Genomic DNA, 21519 nt, shown 5'->3' with positions numbered 1-21519 from the left:
ATATGTTATTTTTAGTGTGGGCACTTCTGTACGTATAGTACAGTTGTGGCCAAAAGTATTGACACCCCTGCAATTCTGTCAGATAATACTCAGTTTCTTCTTGAAAATGATTGCAAACACAAATTCTTTGGTATTATTATCTTAATTTAATTTGTTTAAACTGAAAAAACACAAAAAGAATTGTCCTAAAGCCAAATTGGATATAATTCCACACCAAACATAAAAAAGAGGGTGGACAAAAGTATTGGCACTGTTCGAAAAATCATGTGATGCTTCTCTAATTTGTGTAATTAACAGCACCTGTAACTTACCTGTGGCGCCTAACAGGTGTTGGCAATAACTAAATCACACTTGCAGCCAGTTGACATGGATTAAAGTTGACTCAACCTCTGTCCTGTGTCCTTGTGTGTACCACATTGAGCATGGAGAAAAGAAAGAAGACCAAAGAACTGTCTGAGGACTTGAGAAACCAAATTGTGAGGAAGCATGAGCAATCTCAAGGCTACAAGTCCATCTCCAAAGACCTGAATGTTCCTGTGTCTATCGTGCGCAGTGTCATCAAGAAGTTTAAAGCCCATGGCACTGTGGCTAACCTCCCTAGATGTGGACGGAAAAGAAAAACTGACAAGAGTTTTCACTGCAAGATTGTGCGGATGTTGGATAAAGAACCTCGACTAACATCCAAACAAGTTCAAGCTGCCCTGCAGTCCGAGGGTACAACAGTGTCAACCCGTACTATCCGTCGGCGGCTGAATGAAAATGGACTGTATAGTAGGAGACCCAGGAAGACCCCACTTCTTACCCCGAGACATAAAAAAGCCAGGCTGGAATTTGCCAAAACTTACCTGAAAAAGCCTAAAACGTTTTGGAAGAATGTTCTCTGTCAGATGAGACAAAAGTAGAGCTTTTTGGGCAAAGGCATCAACTGGAGAAAAAAAGAGGCATTCAAAGAAAAGAACACGGTCCCTACAGTCAAACATGGCGGAGGTTCCCTGATGTTTTGGGGTTGCTTTGCTGCCTCTGGCACTGGACTGCTTGACCGTGTGCATGGCATTATGAACTCTGAAGACTACCAACAAATTTTGCAGCACAATGTAGGGCCCAGTGTGAGAAAGCTGGGTCTCCCTCAGAGGTCATGGGTCTTCCAGCAGGACAATGACCCAAAACACACTTCAAAAAGCACTAGAAGATGGTTTGAGAGAAAGCACTGGAGACTTCTAAGGTGGCCAGCAATGAGTCCAGACCTGAATCCCATAGAACACCTGTGGAGAGATCTAAAAATGGCAGTTTGGAGAAGGCACCCTTCAAATATCAGGGACCTGGAGCAGTTTGCCAAAGAAGAATGGTCTAAAATTCCAGCAGAGCATTGTAAGAAACTCATTGATGGTTACCGGAAGCGGTTGGTCGCAGTTATTTTGGCTAAAGGTTGTGCAACCAAGTATTAAGCTGAGGGTGCCAATACTTGTGTCTGGCCCATTTTTGGAGTTTTGTGTGAAATGATCAATGTTTTGCTTTTTGCTTCATTCTCTTTTGTGCTTTTTCATTTAAGACAAATTAAATGAAGATAATAATACCAAAGAATTTGTGTTTGCAATCATTTTCAGGAAGAAACTGAGTATTATCTAACAGAATTGCAGGGGTGTCAATACTTTTGGCCACAACTGTACTATCTACCACGAATAATAAAGGTATTTTAATTCACATCATGTTCTTCCAGCATTTTTTTACTTAATTGGGTATTTATTTTGGTTTTAATTATTCCAAATGGTCTGCCATTCATTTTGATACACCAGTTGGCTCTTATTTCACGCTAATTTGCCACATATTTAATCACTATTTAATCACTATTTATGACCGATATCCATTGCTGTATCTTTTAATTGGTTTTATTTCAGGTTTGTTTTTTTTTGCAGAGTTGGCAGATAACGTGAGTTTACTCATCCTTTGCAGTGTCAAAAAAGGTCCAGGCTAGGCAACCCTTGCCACCCCTGCAAGCTGCAGACCCTCGAACGCTGCGGACCACAGCCACAGTTGGGGCTGAGGATGCAGTGCTCGTTGTGGTTGCATCACTCCATGTCTGTGTGGAATGCCACAATGTAAATTCCTCGACTTCCTCCTCCTCCACCTCCTTTGCTAAGCTACTCAGCTGCATGCCTCTGGGTTAACAGCATGTGTGATCTACAACCTCATCGTCTTCCTCTCTGTCCTCCCACTCCTCTTCCTGAAAGTCACCCTCCTCCTCCTCTTCTTTCCCTGACATCACAGTACAGTACGCGTGAGCCTCAGATATAGGAGTCTCATCAGGATGCTGCTCGGACCCTACTTCGTTCTTCTCCAGATCCCAGTTAAAAAAATGTTGGGCATCAGTGCAGATGATTTCCATCTCTTGACTCTGTGAATCTTTGGAGTACAATTCTAATGCCCATGGCATAGAAAATGTTAACAGCTCTTCAGACTCACCCATCTGTGGTTTCCTATAGTCAGTTTGGCGTTTGGAGAGTTATGACGTGGTGGAAGCAAGGGTAATTGGGGTGCCACTTCGGTGAAATGTACTGTGTATGATGTTGAGGTGGAGGAAGAGGAGGAGAGGCCACTTTAAGCTGCGCTTGCCATCCACTCAAGCACATGCTCATTATGGGTCTCATCAACAAGGCGTACCACTGTGCAGATGCCAAAGAAATGTAAGGGAGTAGCCTGTCCAGTAACAGAAGTTTTCAGTTGTGTTTGTATAGGACTAGACGTTGTTGGTTCACTAGTGCTTTCACTAAAATTACCATGTACCCCATGTACACCTTGAACACTAAGCCTAATCCCCCTTCCACCACAAACTTGCTTTTTCCCAGTCATATTGCTCTGATAGTGTGGTAGGAGCACAGTATTAGCAGCAAAACATTTGATTTTTTACTCTGCACCAGCTCTGCACACAGCTTAATTTCAGCGGCACTAAATGACAAGGTGAAATATGGCATGCTGAATTGCGTTAGTCACAGAAGAAAGACTTGTTTCAGTGTGGATGAGGCCTGTATGACAAAGTAGATATGCTCCAAACAATTTCAAGGTGAGATCTCCCCTACATTAGTCACAGAAGAAATAATTGTTTCAGTGTAAATGAAGCCTGTATAACAAAGATATGTTCCAAACAATAATAAAACTGAGATCTTCTCTACTGTATTACATTAGTAACAGAAGAAAGAATTGTTTCAGTGTGGATGAGGCCTGTATGAAAGTAGATATGCTCCAAACAATTTCAAGGTGAGCTCCCCCCTACTGTATCACATTAGTCACAGAAGAAAGAATTGTTTCAGTGTAAATGAGGCCTGTATAACAAAGATATGTTCCAAACAATTATAAAACTGAGATCTTCTCTACTGTATTACATTAGTAACAGAAGAAATCATTGTTTCAGTGTGGATGAGGCCTATATGACAAAGAAGATATACTCCAAACAATTTTTGACTGAGATCTCTCCCACTGTATCACATTTTAGTCACAGAATAAAGAATTGTTTCGGTGTGAGTGAGGCCTGTATAACAAAAAAAAGAAAAATGAGATTTCTAATGAATCACATTAGTCACAGAAGAATTGTTTCAGTGTGGATGAGGCCTGGATAACATAAAACATATGCTCCAAACAATTTCAAACTGAGATCTCCCCTACTGTATCACGTAAGTCACTGAAGAAAGAATTGTTTCAGTGTGGATGAGGTCTGTATAACAAAGAAAATATGCTCCAAACAATTATAAAAATGAGATCTCCCGTACTGTATCACATTAATCACAGAAGAAAGAATTGTTTCAGTGTGGATGGGCCTTTATAACAAAGAAGATATGCTCCAAACAATTATAAAAATGAGATCTCCCCTACTGTATCACATTAGTCACAGAAGAAAGAATTGTTTGTGTGGATGGGCCTTTATAGCAAAGAAGATATGCTCCAAACAATTATAAAAATGAGATCTCCCCTACTGTATCACATTAGTCACAGAAGAAAGAATTGTTTCAGTGTGGATAAGGCCTGTATGACAAAGAAGATATGTTCCAAACAATTTTAAACTAAGATCTCCCCTGCTGTATCACATTAGTCAAAGAAGAAAGAATTGTTTCAGTGTGGATGAGGACTTTATAACAAAAAAGATATGCTCCAAGTCCAAACAATTATAAAAATGAGATTTCCCCTACTATATCACATTAGTCACAGAAGAAAGAATTGTTTCAGTGTGGATGAGGCCTGTATGACAAAGAAGATATACTCCAAACAATTTTAAACTGAGATCTCCCCTACTGTATCACGTTAGTCACAGAAGAAAGAATTGTTTCAGTGTGGATGAGGCCTGCATAACAAAGAAGATATGCTCCAAACAATTATAAAAATGAGATCTCCCTTACTGTATAATGTTAGTAAAAGAAGAATTGTTTCAGTGTGGATGAGGCCTGTATGATAAAGAAGATATGCTCCAAACAATTTCAAAGTGACATCTCCCCTACTGTATCACGTTAGTCACAGAAGAAAGAATTGTTTCAGTGTGGATGAGGCCTGCATAACAAAGAAGATATGCTCCAAACAATTATAAAAATGAGATCTCCCTTACTGTATAATGTTAGTAAAAGAAGAATTGTTTCAGTGTGGATGAGGCCTGTATGATAAAGAAGATATGCTCCAAACAATTTCAAAGTGACATCTCCCCTACTGTATCACGTTAGTAAGAGAAGTACTTTTTTAGTGTGGATAAGGCCTTTATAACCTATGCTCCAAACAATTTCAAACTCTGATCTAGCCTGCTGTATCACATTTGTCACATAAAAAATATTTTTTATTGCTGTGCAACAGCTCTGCACACAGAAAAATTTCACAGCCACTAAATAACAAGGTGGCATATGGTGTGCTGTATCACATTTAGCAATAGAGAAAAAAAGTTTTTTTCTATTCTGCAACAGCTGTACAGAAAGATGAATTTTACCACCACTAAATGACAAGGTGAGATATTGCGTGCTGAATCACGTTAGCAAATGCAAAAAATATTTGTTTTTACTGTGCAACAGCACTGCACCTAAACAATTTCACCGCCACTAAATGGCAAGGTGAGATATGGCATGCTGAATCACGTTAGTCCTGTTTCACACATACGTTTTTTTCATCAGTTGCAATCCGCGAAAATGGTGGGACACGGATCCGCAACTGTTTTGAAAGCAACGTGTGCTACCGGACCGTTGCTTTGACGGATCCAGGGAAGGTAGAAATTTATAGGAGCCCGGAGAGAGAGTGAGAGAATTTTTTTCAGCTGCCAGACCTGGCATTTAGGGTTAAATTTCCGGCAGAGGCAATCCTTCCGGGCATGCGCAGTGTACAAAAGCGGATCTGGCCAGCAAAAAAATGTTTCAGTGTTCTTCCGTTCATGCCTGCGGACGCAAAATTTTTGCGGATCCGTAAAAAAAACGGATCCAACGGATTACCATCCGTCAAGATCCGCCAAGATCAGTAGCACCAACTGAATAGAGCACTGGCTGATGAAACCCCTACCGGAGGTGCCATCGCCAAAAAATTTATCGGGCAACAGGAGGCGTGAGGGAGGACGTGGACATACGGGAAACCACGTCTGTGATTGCCTTTACAGCAGCTTCGGTGGATTGTGCAGCTGAGAGAACCCTCTCAAGAGTGGCCAGCCGGCCCTCAAGCTGCTGAATACACTGTAACAGTTGCTGCTGTTCTGCCATCACTAGCCAGACCCTGGCGTTAGTATAATGTTAGGAACGGCGGAACGCGCTTAAATAAAAATAATAATAAAGTGCGTTCGCCGGTCGGGGTCCACCGTGCAGTAGGTGATATAACCGCTGCTAAGTGGTGGCAGGAGCAATATGGCGGAAATGGGCACAGGGTTAATCTTCACCCAGGTGCGCAGAGCAATCTCAGTTAATTCACAGAGATGCCAAACAAGTACAAATACAAAGGACTGAGCCTGTAGAAGTCACAGTACTCAGTACAAACGCACACACGGTATCAGGTCACAGGAGTAACCCAAGACGGCGGCACTACGTCCGTCTAGACCTACCGTCTGCGCAGCGTCGCAACTGCAAATGCAAAGGGGGCTACTACAGCAGCGCGGTGTGGACACTGCCGCTAAACGACAAGGCTAAGGCGCAAGCGCAATGTCGGACGCTAGCAGCTGTGGATGTTGCAGCAGAGGAGCGCTGGTGCTGATTCTAAACTCAGTCCCTAACCACATACGTAATATCAGAGGGAAGGGGTTTTATAATGAGTCATTCACCAGAATCATACATCCGTCCTCATACACACAGCAGCAAGTAAGTCTATACTAGCGCATGGCGGAATAGCCATGCACGCCTTTTATAGCAGCCGGGACCTTTCGCAAGCTTCCAGATCTCTGAGATGGACCAATGAGATCTGGAGCGGGACCTGAGCACATGACTCCCGAACTCCAATGGGAGATCGTCCCATGAGCATGCTCAGTAGGAGGACAGAAGGACTTAGCCTCAGGAGAGATTTGCTGCAAGGCAATCTCCTCTGCAATCTCCTCTGCAGTAGATAAACAACAGGAGACTGCAGAATGTGAGGGTCTGGATCCCTGCAGAGAAATGCAGAAATCCGACGCCTAACAGGAGGATGCTGTGTAAATTAATTCCAGTGGCATCATGGACTATGCCACATAGGAAGTTGATGCTGGTAAGATCTAGAGTGGCATGTAAAAGTTTATGCAACCCTGGTCAAAATTACGGCTATTGTGAACAGTCAAAAAAGTTGAAGATTAAATGGTCTCTAAAAGGGCTAAAGTTAAAGATGACACATTTTCTTTGTATTTTAGGCAAAAAAAAATATATTGTCATATTTTGCATTTTAAAAATTAAAACAAAAAATGAGTTGATGAAAAGTTTGGGCACCCTGCATGGTTAGTACCTAGTAACATCCCATTTTGCAAGTATCACAGCTTGTAAATGCTTTTTGTAGCCAGTCTTTCAATTCTTGTTTGAGGGATTTTCATCCATTCTTCCTCGGAAAATGTTTCCAGTTCTATGAGATTCCTGGGTTGTCTTGCATGCACTGCTACTTTGAGGTCTAGCTATAGATTTTCAATGATATTCAGATCTGACGACTGTGAGGGCCATTGTAAAACCTTTAGCTTGCACGTTCTGAGGTGGATTTTTACGTGTGTTTAGGATCATTATCCATTTGTAGAAGCCATCCTCGTTTCAACATCAGATTTTTCACAGATGTTGTTATGTTTGCATCAAGAATTTGTTGAAATTTAATTGAATCCATTCTTCCCTCTATTTGTGCAATGTTCCTGTGCCATTGGCTGTAACACAACCCCAAAGCATGATTGATCCATCACCATGCTTAATGGTTGTCGAGATGTTCTTTTCCTGAAATTCTGTGCTCCTTTTCTCCACAGATACCGTTGAATATTGTGGAAAAAAAATTATATTTTAACCTTATCCGTCCACAAGACTTGTTTCCAAAATGCATCAGGCTTGCTTAGATGTTCTTTTGCATACTTTTGATGCTGAAATTTATGGTGAGGATGCAGAATAGGCTTTCTACTGATGACTCTTCCATGAAGGCCGTATTTGTGAAGGTGTCTCTGAACAGTATAACAATTTACTTTAACTCCAGAGTCTGCTAAATCTTTCTGAAAGTCTTTAGCAGTCAAGTGGGGGTTCTGATTTGCCTATTTAGAAATCATACAAGCAGCTCTCACTGAAATTATGCTTGGTCTTCCAGACCTTATCTTGACCTCCACTGTTGCTTTTAACTTCCATTTCTTAATTAAATTCTAACTGAGCAAAGCTCAACTTGAAAACACTTTGCTACCTTCTTATAGCCTTCTACTGCTTTGTGGTCCTCCACTATTTTCATTTTCAGAGTGCTAGGCAGCTGCTTAGAAGAACCCATGGCTATTTTTGGCACAAAGTTAGAGGAGGCTTGGTTTTTATAAAGCTGGGAAATTTGCATCACCTGGCCTCTCCTAGCGATGATAGTGAAGAAGACATAACCCTAACCCCCAGGCTAATTAAGCTCTGAAACCTTGGTAAAATTTATCAAAGCACACAAATCTTTAAGGATGCCCACAATTTTTGCATCGGCCCATTTTCTTTTTTATAATTTTTAAAATGTAAAAAATTATAATATTTTGCATAAAATACAAAGGAAATGTGACATCTTTACCTTTAGCCCCTTTTAGAGATCATTTCATCTTCAACCTGCTTAACTGTTCACAATGACAATCAATTTGACCAGAGGTGCCCAAACTTTTACATGCCACTGTATGTTGAACTGTTTCTTTGCCATGTGCTTTTTAGAAGATGGATAATCTTTTTGAAGTCTACTTTTGTGAGTCTAAATTGAACCAATTTGGAACAAGTTTTATTGATAAAATCAGTATTGTGTTATTTTGTTTTCTTGGTTCCATTTGTGGGATAGGATAAATTGCATTTTGAAAAATAACATACCAACTGTTGACTTCAACATATGAAATGCTGACTTGCAGACACTGTGTTTGTGAGTATAACATAGTGAGGTTAGAAAGCTCTTTATTTTTTAATTGCATGTCTGTGGGCTCTTGATCCCGGGGGACAGGGTGTACAGAAGATTGGAATTATACGTAAACTGAATCATCTTAAATAACCTAAAAAGATAATTTTTAATAATGGATTAAGAAATGTACATGAGATTCTATGGTATTTAAAGACTAAATGACTGTTATTTATTTCATAGCTGCACCTAGATTGGTTGTGTGGTTGACAAAAACATTTTCTTGAGGGTTTTATGTATCAAGATAAAGATATGATGTTGCAATTGGACTTCATCTAAATGGGCATTTAAAACATTTGGGTTAGTTGGTATCACAAGACTACCACTAAATGAGATCAGTTACCTAAGACCAAAAGGCCTAAATGTTATATAAACTATAAGGCTGTGTGCCCACGATGCGATTTTTAAGCGTTTTTGCCGCGATTTTCGGCGCGAAAACGCTGCAAAAACATTTAAAAAACTCGTACAGAACGCACCCCATGCATTTCTATGGCATTCCGCACATGCTGTGCTAATGCTGCGCTTTTTTCAGCGGCGGAATTTCATCGCTGAAAAAAACGCAGCATGCTCATTCTTTTTGCGGAATCCGATTCCGCACCCATAGGAATGCAAGAGAACCGCTTATTTCCCGCATGTGGCTATGCCCACCATGCGCAAAGTTAAGCGTCTCATGTGCGGATGGTACCCACGGTGTGGAGGAGAGGAGACGGTCCTCCAGGCCCTGGGTACCATACCCCTGTAAAAAAAAGAATAAAAAATAAAAAATCAGGGTATATTTACCTTCCGGCATCACGCGCAGCCTTGCCAGACCTCAGTGTTCCCAGTAATGCCTTGCGGCAAGGACCTGTGATGACGTAGTCTCGCGTTACTCTAGTGGTCTCGTCAGATCACTATAGCAACGCGAGACCAACGTCATCACAGGTCTCGCAAGGCATCGCTGGGAACGGGAGCGTCGCTGAGGCTGCGCGGGACATCGGAAGGTAAATATACCCCGATTTTTTATTTTTTTATCATTTTTAACATTCTATCTTTTACTATTGATGCCGCATAGGCAGCCTCAATAGTAAAAAGCTGGTCACACTTTTCAAACGCTATGTTTGACGAGTGTGACCAACCTGTCAATCACTTTCCAAGCGATGCTTCAAATCGCTTGGAAAGTGCTTGAATTTTGCACGTGAAAATCGCGGCAAAAACGGGAATATAATCGCGGTAAAATCTTGCGGAAAAAAACGCGCGTTTTCTGGGAAGGAGTCCGGTTTTGAGTGTCCGGTTTAAAACGCTACGTGGGCACATAGCCTAAAAGAGGTATTTTGGTATTAGGACATTATCATATGCTAATAGGATAGGTGATAACTTTGGTGGGTATCTGACTGCTGGGACCACGACATTATTGGGCTACTGGAAATTGCCTAGATTCCATAGCCTTACCTGAATCCTCGTTGGTAAGAGGAAAAGCAAAGCTTGTCCATTAATCTTCTATATATATACATAAAGCTTTGTATGCCCTCTCAATTTTCAGTTCTGTGGGTCATCTTGTAGAGTGACTTTGTGAATGTATCTTTCCATAGAAGAGGGAGTACACCTTTGGATATTGACTTAGATAGACCTTTGTTTCTGACATTGTTGCACCTAGTGCAGCTTTTATAATCTTCCAGAAAGGTACATAAGTTGTTCAAATGGGCTTCTCTTTTGATTGTAAGTTTTTAGAGTTTTCTCAGTCCATGTTCATTTTTGGCAGTGGTCAGGGTTTCTAAGACTTTCACCCTGCTTTCCAATTGTCTAAAAAAGTGTAAATTTTCAAGATTGATTCCATTGCGATGGAGTAAATACTCTACAAGAAGGTTCTTGAGACTGGGAGGTGTTTTTGTACGATATCTAAATCTTCCTAACTAGAATTTCTACAGAGTCTTCTGAATCATGAGTAAGGGCATAATACCACAGTCTAGAACTATTTTTGTAGTTGCAATAGTAGGGTTGTGAAGCATGTTTTAATAAATATTTCAATACTGGATTGAGCTGAGGGTCCTTTAGTCGCTATAGAAGAAGGTGCCTTTTTTCTCATTAGGGCTTATTCAGACGTCCATGTAAATCGCTCTGAGCACGGATTGCAATATATGGACTAGCTGCGTCTCTCCCGACCTGAGCATCACAGCTTTATGGATATATACAAAGCTGTCTTGCTTGGATAGAGAGACCTGCTGACAGTCCATGCATTGCGGTCTGTGCTTGGACTGACTGGCAAGGATGTGTGCATAAGTTCTTAAGCTTTTGACCATGATTGCAGGAGGACTTTGTTTACTAGGGAAAGTCTGTTTTAAGAGAACCTGTAACCAGGTTAAAAGTATCCAGTTTTTCCTCTTATTCTAATACCGCTGCTTGAGTATTTTGATTTCTTTGTTTGTTTCTTCTTTAGAAATCCACCATATGGTTCCTGAAATTTTATGGTCTTTACTAAGGGAGTACTGCTCACAGGATTCTCTGGGGTTGTGTCATTAGTCTGCTCTGCATTATTACTCTGTAAGCAAGTACCCTTAGTACAGACCATAAAAAGTAGCACTACATAAAGAGGTCAATATCTCTGAAACCCTATAAGAAGAAATAATAAAATAAGATCAAAAACTGTCCACTTTTGATCTGGTGACAGGTCCTCTATAGAGTGAGTTTCCCTCATGACATTTAACTTGTAATAATATAGTTTTGAGGTGAAAGTCTACTTTCATAGACTGTATACTGTAGGCTTTTTTAGTTTATATAAATTGGGGTAGACTTCATCAAGTGATTTAGTGGAACTATCAGTTTTGGTTAATGGTGAGGTTTGTCACACTTGGTTGAAGAATGTTTCATTTTAGATGGAGATATTTAAAAGTAGGGTATTTTAGCTTGGTGAGCTTTGCACAAAGTCCTAAAATGTGGGGCAGGTCCCCTCTGGTTTACCTGATTTGTGAATAGGTGGTTGGGTCACCCAGTCTTCAGCATCTTCATACTCTTTAATCATGTTTTTAAATGGTGTAGACTGTGAGAAGCATCCAAGAAAACTTCAGACAATGCCTCTTTTAGAATTGTGCTGGTACCTGCGGACAAGTGGGAATTGTTAGGAGGGCCTCTGAGTACAATAAAGTGGACTTTAGATGTGGAGGCCCAAAAATATATCTGCTATGCCTTGCACTGTGATGGACTTTTTCTTGGACACAATGAAGTGGGTCTGTAGTCTCTGACGTCAGAAAAAAATCACTTAGCAGTAATCCTTATTGTAGAGACATACAGGGACATATGAAGGTCAGCAATTAAGTCTGATAGCTGCATCCCTTGGGGACTTGAGGTGATGATATAATTGTATTGTGGGTGCAGGCCCTCTGTTTCCATCATGAGACCACTACACCTAGAGCAGTTTCAGTATTGAAGGAGTCCGCCTATGGGAGGAGTGATGCAGCAGCACTTAGCAGATGAAGTTGTGCATCAGGATTTGCCAGGAAATGGCATGGTTTGGGTTGACAAGCCAACTAAACTAGGCCCCATGCAGATGAAATTGCAGATTAGGGCCTAAATATAATCACAAATCATTTGGAGACAGCCAGGATCAAAGTGGTTATAATCTGGCACCTGATACGACCACTAGAGGAAGTTGCTGATGGAGAAGATCAGTCCAAGAAGTGCACAATATAGAGGCTTTAGTTTTTCTGGTCAGTACACCGTAACTGTAGAACCTGCAAGAATTGGTTCTGGGGTACAAGGTATAATGTGCTAGAAGGTTGCTAGAGGGCAGTGAATAACCATGTTTTAAGTGGAAGGGAATTACTGCTCCAGTCCATGTATAATTCTAATTATCTTTTTAACAGCACAAACTTGTGTAGGCACACTGGGAGAATCAAAAATTATGCTAAATTTAAATAAAGAGAATAAACATGTTTTATTAAATGCTATTATTTGCTACTGACCTCTACGGAAGAAAATGTAAAAGTTGTGAAAACCTGGATAATGAGTTTATATGCAACTACATTTTTTGTTTCAGTTTAGGCTATTTATTAATTTCCTTGTTTGTTTTAAATTTTGATATCTGTCCTGTTGTTCTTTGTATGATGGTATTTTTACTACAAGTCTTTGAGAGCAAATTTAACAGTATTAGTAATAGTTCTCCCTAGAATATAAATGAATGTGCTGTCTTACAATCCACATTTATCACCTATGCACATGACTCCCAGGAATTACTAACATGGAGGTCCGTGCCCCCACTCTACTTCATTGCGGTGGTAAGAAGATAAAGTTTTTAGAGTTTGACCATCCAAAGTCTATGGGACTGATGGAGATAGCCAAGTGCATCTCACCTCTATTTCATTTATCTTCATCAGTGCCATGGACAATGCAGTTTTCATGAAATGTCACAAGGGGCCGGGATGCGACGAAACCGGCATAGAAGACCTAGACGTGAAGGAATCACAAGCAGAGATGAGCATCTTCTTAAACAAAAACCCACATTGTTAGTCCACAGGGGAAGCCGCAAGAAGATAAATATCACAGTATGCAAACCCACAATATATCTAAATGCACTAAATTACAAACTGACCTGAGTGGATTAATGAGATAAAATGTAACATTTATTATAATACATTAAATGTGTCTATTTACATTTCCACCATGTTAGGTGCACATCTATGTAGCATCATATGATAAAAAATTCTAATTAAGATATAGTTTCTAGAAGGTCACCTACCCTCTACATAACCGTATTGAGGAATTGATAATTGCTAGATAATAATAATAATGAGAAGACAATATCTTGTAAATTCTTGCCTAAAATCTCATATTGTCCTGGGGGATCTCACTAGTGCTCAATTCATCATCAAGGCATGCTTAGCTGACATTCATTGTTCAATATCACAATATATCTTCTCATGTCCCCTGCCTAACATAAGCTTGAACATGTTTCGCCCAGTGTAATAGCAGGGCACATCAGGAGACTGTGTTATTATTTATGCTTTTGGCACCAGAGCGTGTGATGCTGACTCTGACGGTCACAATATGAGATGTGTCAGCGGCACGGACACGATGCATTTATAAACTCCTTATGCTGGCTTATGTTAGATTGGGAGTATAACACAGGGCATTAGTATATATATTTATTCAGTGCATTTTTAATATTAGCCCTTTCCTCATATATTCAGGACACAATGGATGTTTTGAGGAGACTTGAAGATATCCACGTGGGGTCTGGTGTGTTTTTTGATCAGTTAAGATGTAGAGGCCTTGTATAGCTCAATACCACATGAGGTAGATTGAATGGCTGTTATGTATTTTTTGTATGCTAGAGGAACAAATCTACAGAGACACAACATCTTTGTCTTAGACATATTATAAAATTATTTTCTGTTTAATGACTAGTACTTCCACCAGCTCAGGTGGACAGCCATGGGGAGCCCCTGTGCCCCTACGTATGCTAATCTCTTCCTGGGCTGATGTGAGAAAACAATGAAAAATGAGGCCAATGAAAAATGAACATCACAGATTACCGTTTGACTTCAATTTATGGATAATGTGCTGACATTATCGACAGGAATAGAACAATTGTTTGAAGCATTTGTTTCCTCTTTAAACATTAATGATATTACCCTTACATTGACTGCTATAATTGATATACATGAAATACCATATTTGGATATTCATATTGTAATCAATGATACAGGTTATCTCTCATCCACAATTTATAGAAAACCAAGATCAACAAATGGCATGGAGTAGTCAAAGTCCTAAAGCATTAAAAATTTGAATACCAAAAGGACAGTTCCTGAGTTTTAAGCCCCCATTACACATAACGATGTCCCAGAGATCCAACCAACGATCCGACATGGATGGGATCGCTGGGACATCGTTAGGCTGATCGCTGGTGAGTGGTCACATAGACAGCCCCTCCAGTGATCAGGACCAGCGAGCAAGCTGGTTTCTAATGTAAACATCGGGTATCCAGGAGCCGCGGCTCTTGGATACCCGATGTTTACCTTGGAAACCGGCGTACACGCTGGTTTCCAAGGTAAACATTGGGTATCTAAGAGCCACGTGGTTCCTGGATACCCACTATTTACCTTGGAAACCAGCATGTACGCCGGTTTCCAAGGTAAACAGCGGGTATCCAGGAGCATTAGAAACCAGCGCCAGCGATCAAAAAATGGCCCAGGCCGATCAAGCACGATCAGCGATACCCGGCAGGGGGGCCGGTTGCTGATCCCCGTCACACACAGCGGCCAGCGGGAGACCAGCGAACAAAAAATGGCCCAGGCCGATCGAGCACGATCAGCGATACCCGGCAGGGGGGCCGGTCTCTGATCCCCGTCACACACAGCGATCTCGCTGGCGAGATCGCTGTGGCGTCACAAAATCAGCGATCTCGCTAGCGAGATCGCTATGGGTGACGGAGCCTTTAGACACAACTGTTCATAAACAGAGGACTTTGAGGGAAGACAAAAGAAATTCGCGGTTAGGTTTAAGAAATGAGGATCTCCAACTCTGATCCCTGACCTAGTATATTATCATGGAAGGGCAGCAAATCGATCAATTCTCTTCGTTTCAAAGCCAAAACAAAATGATGGTATGGTAGGATTGATTGGGACCTTTGACAATCAATATGATGAATTGATAAGGATATTGAAGATATACTGGGAGATTGACAAGATGGACCCTGATGTGAATACAATGTTAAAGAAAGAACAAAGAAATAATAACAGGCCAGCTATAAAAATGTCATGTTATTTATGCTACATGGTGAACAGCATGAAAAAAATAAAGCTAAGATTAGTTTATATTCATCCACCTACCACAAAATAGAATAAAAAGCAATCAAAAAATGACCTGTACCCCAAAAAGTAAACTCATCCTGCAAAAAACAATCCTTTGCACAGCTCTGTTGATGAAAAATATATTTTTTTTTACTGTATTCACAATATGGGAATACAAAACAAATGATTATAAATAGATTTTATTACACAAAAAAAATATTTTTTTGGTATTGTGATACTAAGTGTATTAATATGTAGAACAAAGTTAAATAGCCAGTTTTATACACTGTTTAAAAAAATGAAAAAGTACTAAACGTTTTTCTGAAAATCATCTGAACCCCCAAAAAAGCACAACAGGCCCTCACATGGCTGTGGCATAAAAAAAATCAGTTATAGTTCTTTATCACACAGTGAATTTTAAAAAATATTAATAAACAATATCACTCCATTAAATTATATCCACTCCCGTCTTGCCAGGCGAACTTGAAAAAAAACATAGTGGAGGAAACCTTTGCTTGCACAGCCTGCCTAAAACTGTCATGATGAACATTAGAAGCAGTAATGCTCAAATGCTAAAGTGTCCAGACCAGATTTTTGAGCCATGAACACTAACAAAGAGCTGCCCATGCGAACAATAAACTTTTTTTTTTAATACTCAGAATCTTACAGCAGTCACCAGTGGACCAAACAAGAAGTTCACAGACCGGAGGAGTGGAAGAGTGTCCGGACAGCCTTGAAATAGGAGTGGCTGGACAACCCCTTTATCAGAAAGGATTGTCCACTTTACTCCTGCAAAGCTAAAAATGCTGTCATGACATGAATGGAATAACGGGTGCAATGGACTTAAAACACACTCCTCTTTTCCATCATCTCCAGGCACATCCTAGTTGTTTTCTGCACTCTGAATTACCTTATACACAAGCTAGGGGAAGCCGACATTTCATACCAAAGAGGATATCTTTTTTTCCCAATAGCTCTCAATGATGGAACATCTACCATTTCCAAGCATCTGGACTAACTACCAAAGTTACGGAGTTCCTTTGTTTGCTCTCCCAGACTTACCCCAACATGTCCTTTACTGGATACCAACCTACAATTCAACAGACATATAGTGACAAAAGACAATGTAAGTCTCTTTCTAAAGGGGAAAGACATTATCACCTTTACATGAAAGTAATCTGTTATGTTGAATAACACTATTAACCTGTAGATACACGTATAGGGTAAATCTACAGGTTACTAGAGTTAGAAAGGTGTTCGATTACCATACTGTATGTGTGGCACCCAGGAGAAAATTAACTTAATTCTTTCTGCGAGCCACTGGCTTTCTGTCATCCAGTCATAGCTATAGTTACAGCTCACAACACTGTAAACAGCGGCTGTAAGTACACCCCGACACTTTGAATTGCAGTCGACTTGTCATGCTCCTGGGTTCGAACCCTTGAGCCTATGCTTTGTGGTTGGCTTCTCTCCTGGTGTTTAGATTCTGATATTCTGGCTGCACTCTGTTTAGCATAAGACAGGTGTTTTTCATTTGTCTGCCCTATCACCTTTTGGGTGCAGCTTTATATTCTTTCCCCCCACTGGCAATTCTAGCTGGTGATAGTTTCTTGTAAATGTTCAGAAAAATATTCAGAATTGAGAGTCCTCACTGGTTGATACCCTTTAATGGCTAACTGAAAAGATGGTAACATATTGCAAGCTTTCGAGACTACTCAGGTCTCTTCATCAGGCATTGACTAATACAACATCTGAAGAATCACATATATATGCACAACACAGCACAGAAAAAATGCAATAGATAAGACAAGTGACGTGAAGCAGAATTATCATTATGGGATAGGGAGAAACATAAATATTTGACTAGTTCATAGATAAGGACTCTGGATGTTTTATCGTCCTCTGATTGGGGTCTCCTAATGTGTTGTGATGCACCCACAAGGTCTTAGGAGCAAATTCTGCTTCACGTCACTTGTCTTATCTATTGCATTTTTTCTGTGCTGTGCTGTGCATATATGTGATTCTTCAGATTTTGTATTAGTCAATGCCTGACGAAGAGACCTGAGTAGTCTCTGATGCTTGCAATGTGTTATCATCTTTTCAGTTAGCCATTAAAAGGTATCAACCACTGAGGACGCTCAATTCTGAATATTTGTCTATCTACTGGCTAACACGGTACAAAGATATACATCTTTCCTATATTGTAAATGTTCAGCCATTCTGCTGTAGCTTAAAGCCAGTTAGTGAAATTCCAGATAGGGTTTATCTTCCTTGCTGTTTCTGTTCTTTACTCTGCACCTTCCTTCTGTTTCTCTTTAGAAAGTAGGCGGCATAGGTAGAGTTGCAGTTTTTAGTTTGTTACCTATTTTCCCGAATGAGTTGCTACTCTATCATAACATAACTCTGCACTTCACTTAAACACTGTTGAGCTTGTTGCTAAAGTGTCAGGGCATGCTTACAGGTATTGCCCACAGTACTGTGAGTGATGTCTATAGCCACGCCAGCACAGCTGAATGATGTATGACTAAAAGTTGATGGATCTAGGGAAAAATAAAGTTCATTTTCACATTCAGTACGAGCACCTTTCTAAAACTATCAACATGAAGACTAAATCTATATCTGCAAGTCAATGGTATTGAGTGGAGTATCCTGGTATTAGAGGGATCGACTGAGAGTCTAATCTGTATGGGGACTCCCGATTCTCCCATAACAGATGATGTTGAGGGAGAGGAGGATCTGGCCTGTTTGATCTTGGTGTGATCAAACTCTCTCAAACAGACCTCTCCCCTGTGTGTGGCGAAATTAGGAGAGATAGCTGTTGGCCAGATGACCAACTGTGCATGGGGAACTTTAATCTAGACAGTAACTGGTTCCTTTATTCTTGTCCAAGTTAATGTTAGGCGTCAGGTTTCTGCGTCTGCTCTGCAGGAATCCAGAGCCTCACATTCTGCGGTCTCCTGCTGTCTTTCTACTGCAGAGGAGATTACTTTGCAGCATACCGCTCCAGAGACTAAGTCACTCTGTGCTCCTACTGGGCATGCTCACGAGATGATCTCCCATTGGAGATCGGGAGTCATGTGCCCAGGTCCTGTTCCAGATCTCATTGGTCCATCTCGGAGATCTGGAAGGTCCCGCATGGCTATAAAAAGTGCGCATGGCCGTTCCGCCATGCGCTAGTATAGACTATACTTGCTATGTGTGAATGGTGACGGAGGTATTTTTCTGGTGACTGACTCATTATAAAACCCCTTCCCTCTGATATTACGTATGTGGATAGGGAATTAGTTTAGCAGTCAGCGCCAGTCAGTGGCAAGCCTTATGCCACTGTGCACACCGCACCTCTACGCTAGCGTCCGACATTGCGTGTGCTTTCTAGCTTTGTCGTCGAGGGGCAGTGTCCTACGCCGCACTGCAGTTGCAGCCCTTCTTGGCGCTCGCAGCAGCGACGCCGCACACATGGTAGGTCTAGATGGACGCAGTTCCTCTGTCTTAGGTCCTGCTCCAGTGTGTGCATTTTCCCGAGGCCTGTGACACTAACAGGCTCAGCGTTTTTGTATGTTTATGTTGTGGCACCTCTGTGTGTGAACAGAGCCCGCTCTGCGCACTTTGGGTGAAGTTGAACCCGTGCGCATTATACCGCCATATTGCTCCTCTGTCAATACCTAGCAGCGGTGTAACACCTACTGCACGGTGGGCCCTGAGCGGCGAACGCACTTTATTTATTTTTATTTAGAGCGTTACGCCGTTCCTAACATTATACTAGCGTCAGGGTCTGGCTAGTAATGGCAGATCAGCAGCAACTCCTACAGTGCATTCGCCAGCTAGAGGGCCGGTTGGCTACTCTTGAGAGTGCTATCTCAGCGGCGAAGTCTTCGGAGGCAGCTGTGTTGTGAGTTCATTTTCCCCTTCACCATTGAGGTCTGATGAACTCCCTCTTCTGGTGAAGGAAGGTAGTGAGGCTGATTACCAAGCACCTGGGCAGGATGATGATGACTGGGTGACGGGAATTACTGACTGGATATAAGGCAGCCGACGCCTTTCTGCCTTGCTGGTGATCTCTCTGAGGGATTCTAGGAGACCAGTCTGATTCCTGCTCCTCAAAAGCTAAGTTTTCTGCTCTACTTTTTGCATTTGTGCTTTGGTTTTGTTTTGCATTGTTTTCCTTGATTTCTGCCATTCCCTCCTGGGGTGAGCTGTATTCCTTTTTGCTCTGTCTTCAGAAAATACCTGAGTACTGATATAGTCTTTTTGAAGCCTAGCGTCTTCAGGGCTTTTTTCCCTATCAGCTGTTGGCTCTTGTTTTTGGATTACAGACAGCAGCTTTTCTATCCTGTCCTATCTAGTTAGCTTGGGCCCCATCATCTGCTCAGCCTATCTTTCTATCTGTGTGAGTGTTTTTTCATCTTGCTTCACCGTCATTATATGTTGGGGGCTGCCTATTGCTTTGGGGTCTGCTCTGGGGCAGTTTAGATTTCCCTTTCTGTCTTTAGGCTATGTAGTTCTCCGGCTGTGATCGAGGGGTGTAGGGCACCGTAAGAACCCCCACGGCTACTGCTAGTTGTTGTTGATAGGTTCAGGGGTCTGCAATCCGATAGCTGCCAACTTCTCTGGTTTTCTGGACTTAGCTAGTATTTCTGTTTTTGCCTCCTACGGTGACTCATTCATAACAGAATCACCAGCCATACCGCAGATCCTAGGGTACTCAATAGCAGGAAAGAATTGTAAAAAAAAAAAAAAGGTGTGTATGTTTTTTCCTCTATATCTCTGAGGCCGTAGGGGGAATTTCTTTTCTCTCTCAATGTAGATAAAGCAATTGTCTGATTGTGTGGAGCAGCTCGCTGTGGAAGTGCGGGGAATTTTCGCCTACCTTGCTCATTCACATGCTGCTGAACCAAAGATCCCTACTCCTGATGTGCTTTTTGGGGATCGGTCTAAATTTTTGAATTTCAAAAATAATTGTAAATTATTTTTTGCCTTGAAGCCTAACTCGTCAAGGAGCTCCGCGCAGCAGGTTAAAATTGTCATCTCTTTGCTGCGTGGCGATCCCCAGGATTGGGCGTTTTCTTTAAAACCAGATGATCCTATTCTGACTAATGTGAACACATTTTTTCAAGCCTTGGGGTTGTTGTATGACGAGCCTAATGCTATTGATCAGGCTGAAAAGACCCTGTTGGCATTGAGCCAGGGTCAAGATTCTGCAGAATTGTACTGTCAAAAATTCCGAAAGTGGACGGTCCTTACTACCTGGAATGATAATTCCTTGGCAGCTCTCTTTCGGAAGGGTTTGTCAGAAGCCGTAAAAGATACTATGGTGGGATTTCCTCTTCCCTCTGGTCTTGACGATTCTATGTCATTAGCCATTCAGGTTGATCGGCGTTTACGTGAACGCAGGACTGCACGAGAGGTGTTGCCACCTGTTGAACAAGTGTCTGAACCTATGCAATGTGATAGAGTTTTGTCCAGGGAGCAACGTCAGGAGTTCAGAAGGCGTAATAAGCTGTGTTTTTTTTGTGGAGATGCCTCGCATATTATTTCTGTCTGTCCTAAACGAGAGAAACGTTTTGCACACACGTTTTCTGTGGGTGGTGTTCAACCTAAGTTTCTTCTGGCAATTACTCTGATCTGCTCCCTGTCCACATTATCCGCCAAGGCTTTTGTGGATTCGGGAGCAGCCCTGAACCTAATGGACTTGGATTTTGCTAAACGTTGTGGATTTCCTATGACACCTCTGCGGACGCCTATCCCTTTGAGGGGGATGGATGCTACTCCTTTGGCGAAAAATAAACCTCAGTTTTGGACCCAGGTGGTAATGCGGGTCGCCCCAGACCATCAAGAAAATTGCAGATTTTTGGTGTTGCATAATTTGCATGATACCATTGTTCTGGGGTTTACCTGGTTGCAAATTCATAATCCAGCTTTGGATTGGAAATCTGTGTCTGTGGTGAGTTGGGGTTGTCGGTGTGCCCTTAGTGAGGCTCCGTTTTTTTCCACCTCTCCTCAGTCGCATGATATTCCTGACTATTTGGCGGATTTTTATGATGTATTTAGTGAGAATGAGTCTGCGTCTTTGCCTCCTCATAGGAGTTATGACTGCGCAATTGAACTGAGCCCGGGGTGTAAATTTCCCAAGGGTCGGCTCTTCAATTTATCTGTACCCGAGCGCGAGGCTATGCGATCCTATATTAAGGAGGCATTGGAGAAGGGTCATATT

General features: G+C 41.5%; 1 protein-coding gene across 17 annotated transcripts in view; it reads right to left on the bottom strand.

Moving 5' to 3' along the window:
* The window catches only part of ADGRL3 (adhesion G protein-coupled receptor L3), a 948965-nt gene that overhangs the window by 36696 nt on the left and 890750 nt on the right, over nucleotides 1-21519 (bottom strand). For 2 of the 17 annotated variants that reach the window (XR_012220289.1, XR_012220304.1), the window contains 2 exons: nucleotides 12867-12960; nucleotides 11479-11615 (listed from right to left, as the gene is read on the bottom strand). The exons of 13 other annotated variants lie outside the window; for them this stretch is intronic. Coding sequence is in view for 1 of the 4 variants with exons in the window: in XM_073545426.1 (XP_073401527.1) it covers nucleotides 12911-12960 (50 nt within the window). In the remaining 3 variants the exon portion in view is untranslated. Of the gene's footprint in view, nucleotides 1-11478; nucleotides 11616-12590; nucleotides 12961-21519 lie in introns of those variants that run through there. 2 more of the 17 variants (XM_073545426.1, XR_012220303.1) reach the window with 2 other exon arrangements.

This window comes from Dendrobates tinctorius, unplaced genomic scaffold, assembly GCF_039654945.1.
Source record: "Dendrobates tinctorius isolate UK_male_01 unplaced genomic scaffold, ASM3965494v1 ptg000011l, whole genome shotgun sequence".
NCBI lineage: Eukaryota > Metazoa > Chordata > Amphibia > Anura > Dendrobatidae > Dendrobates > Dendrobates tinctorius.
Note: the sequence above shows the minus strand (reverse complement) of the source record. Positions and strands in the feature narration are given on the sequence as shown.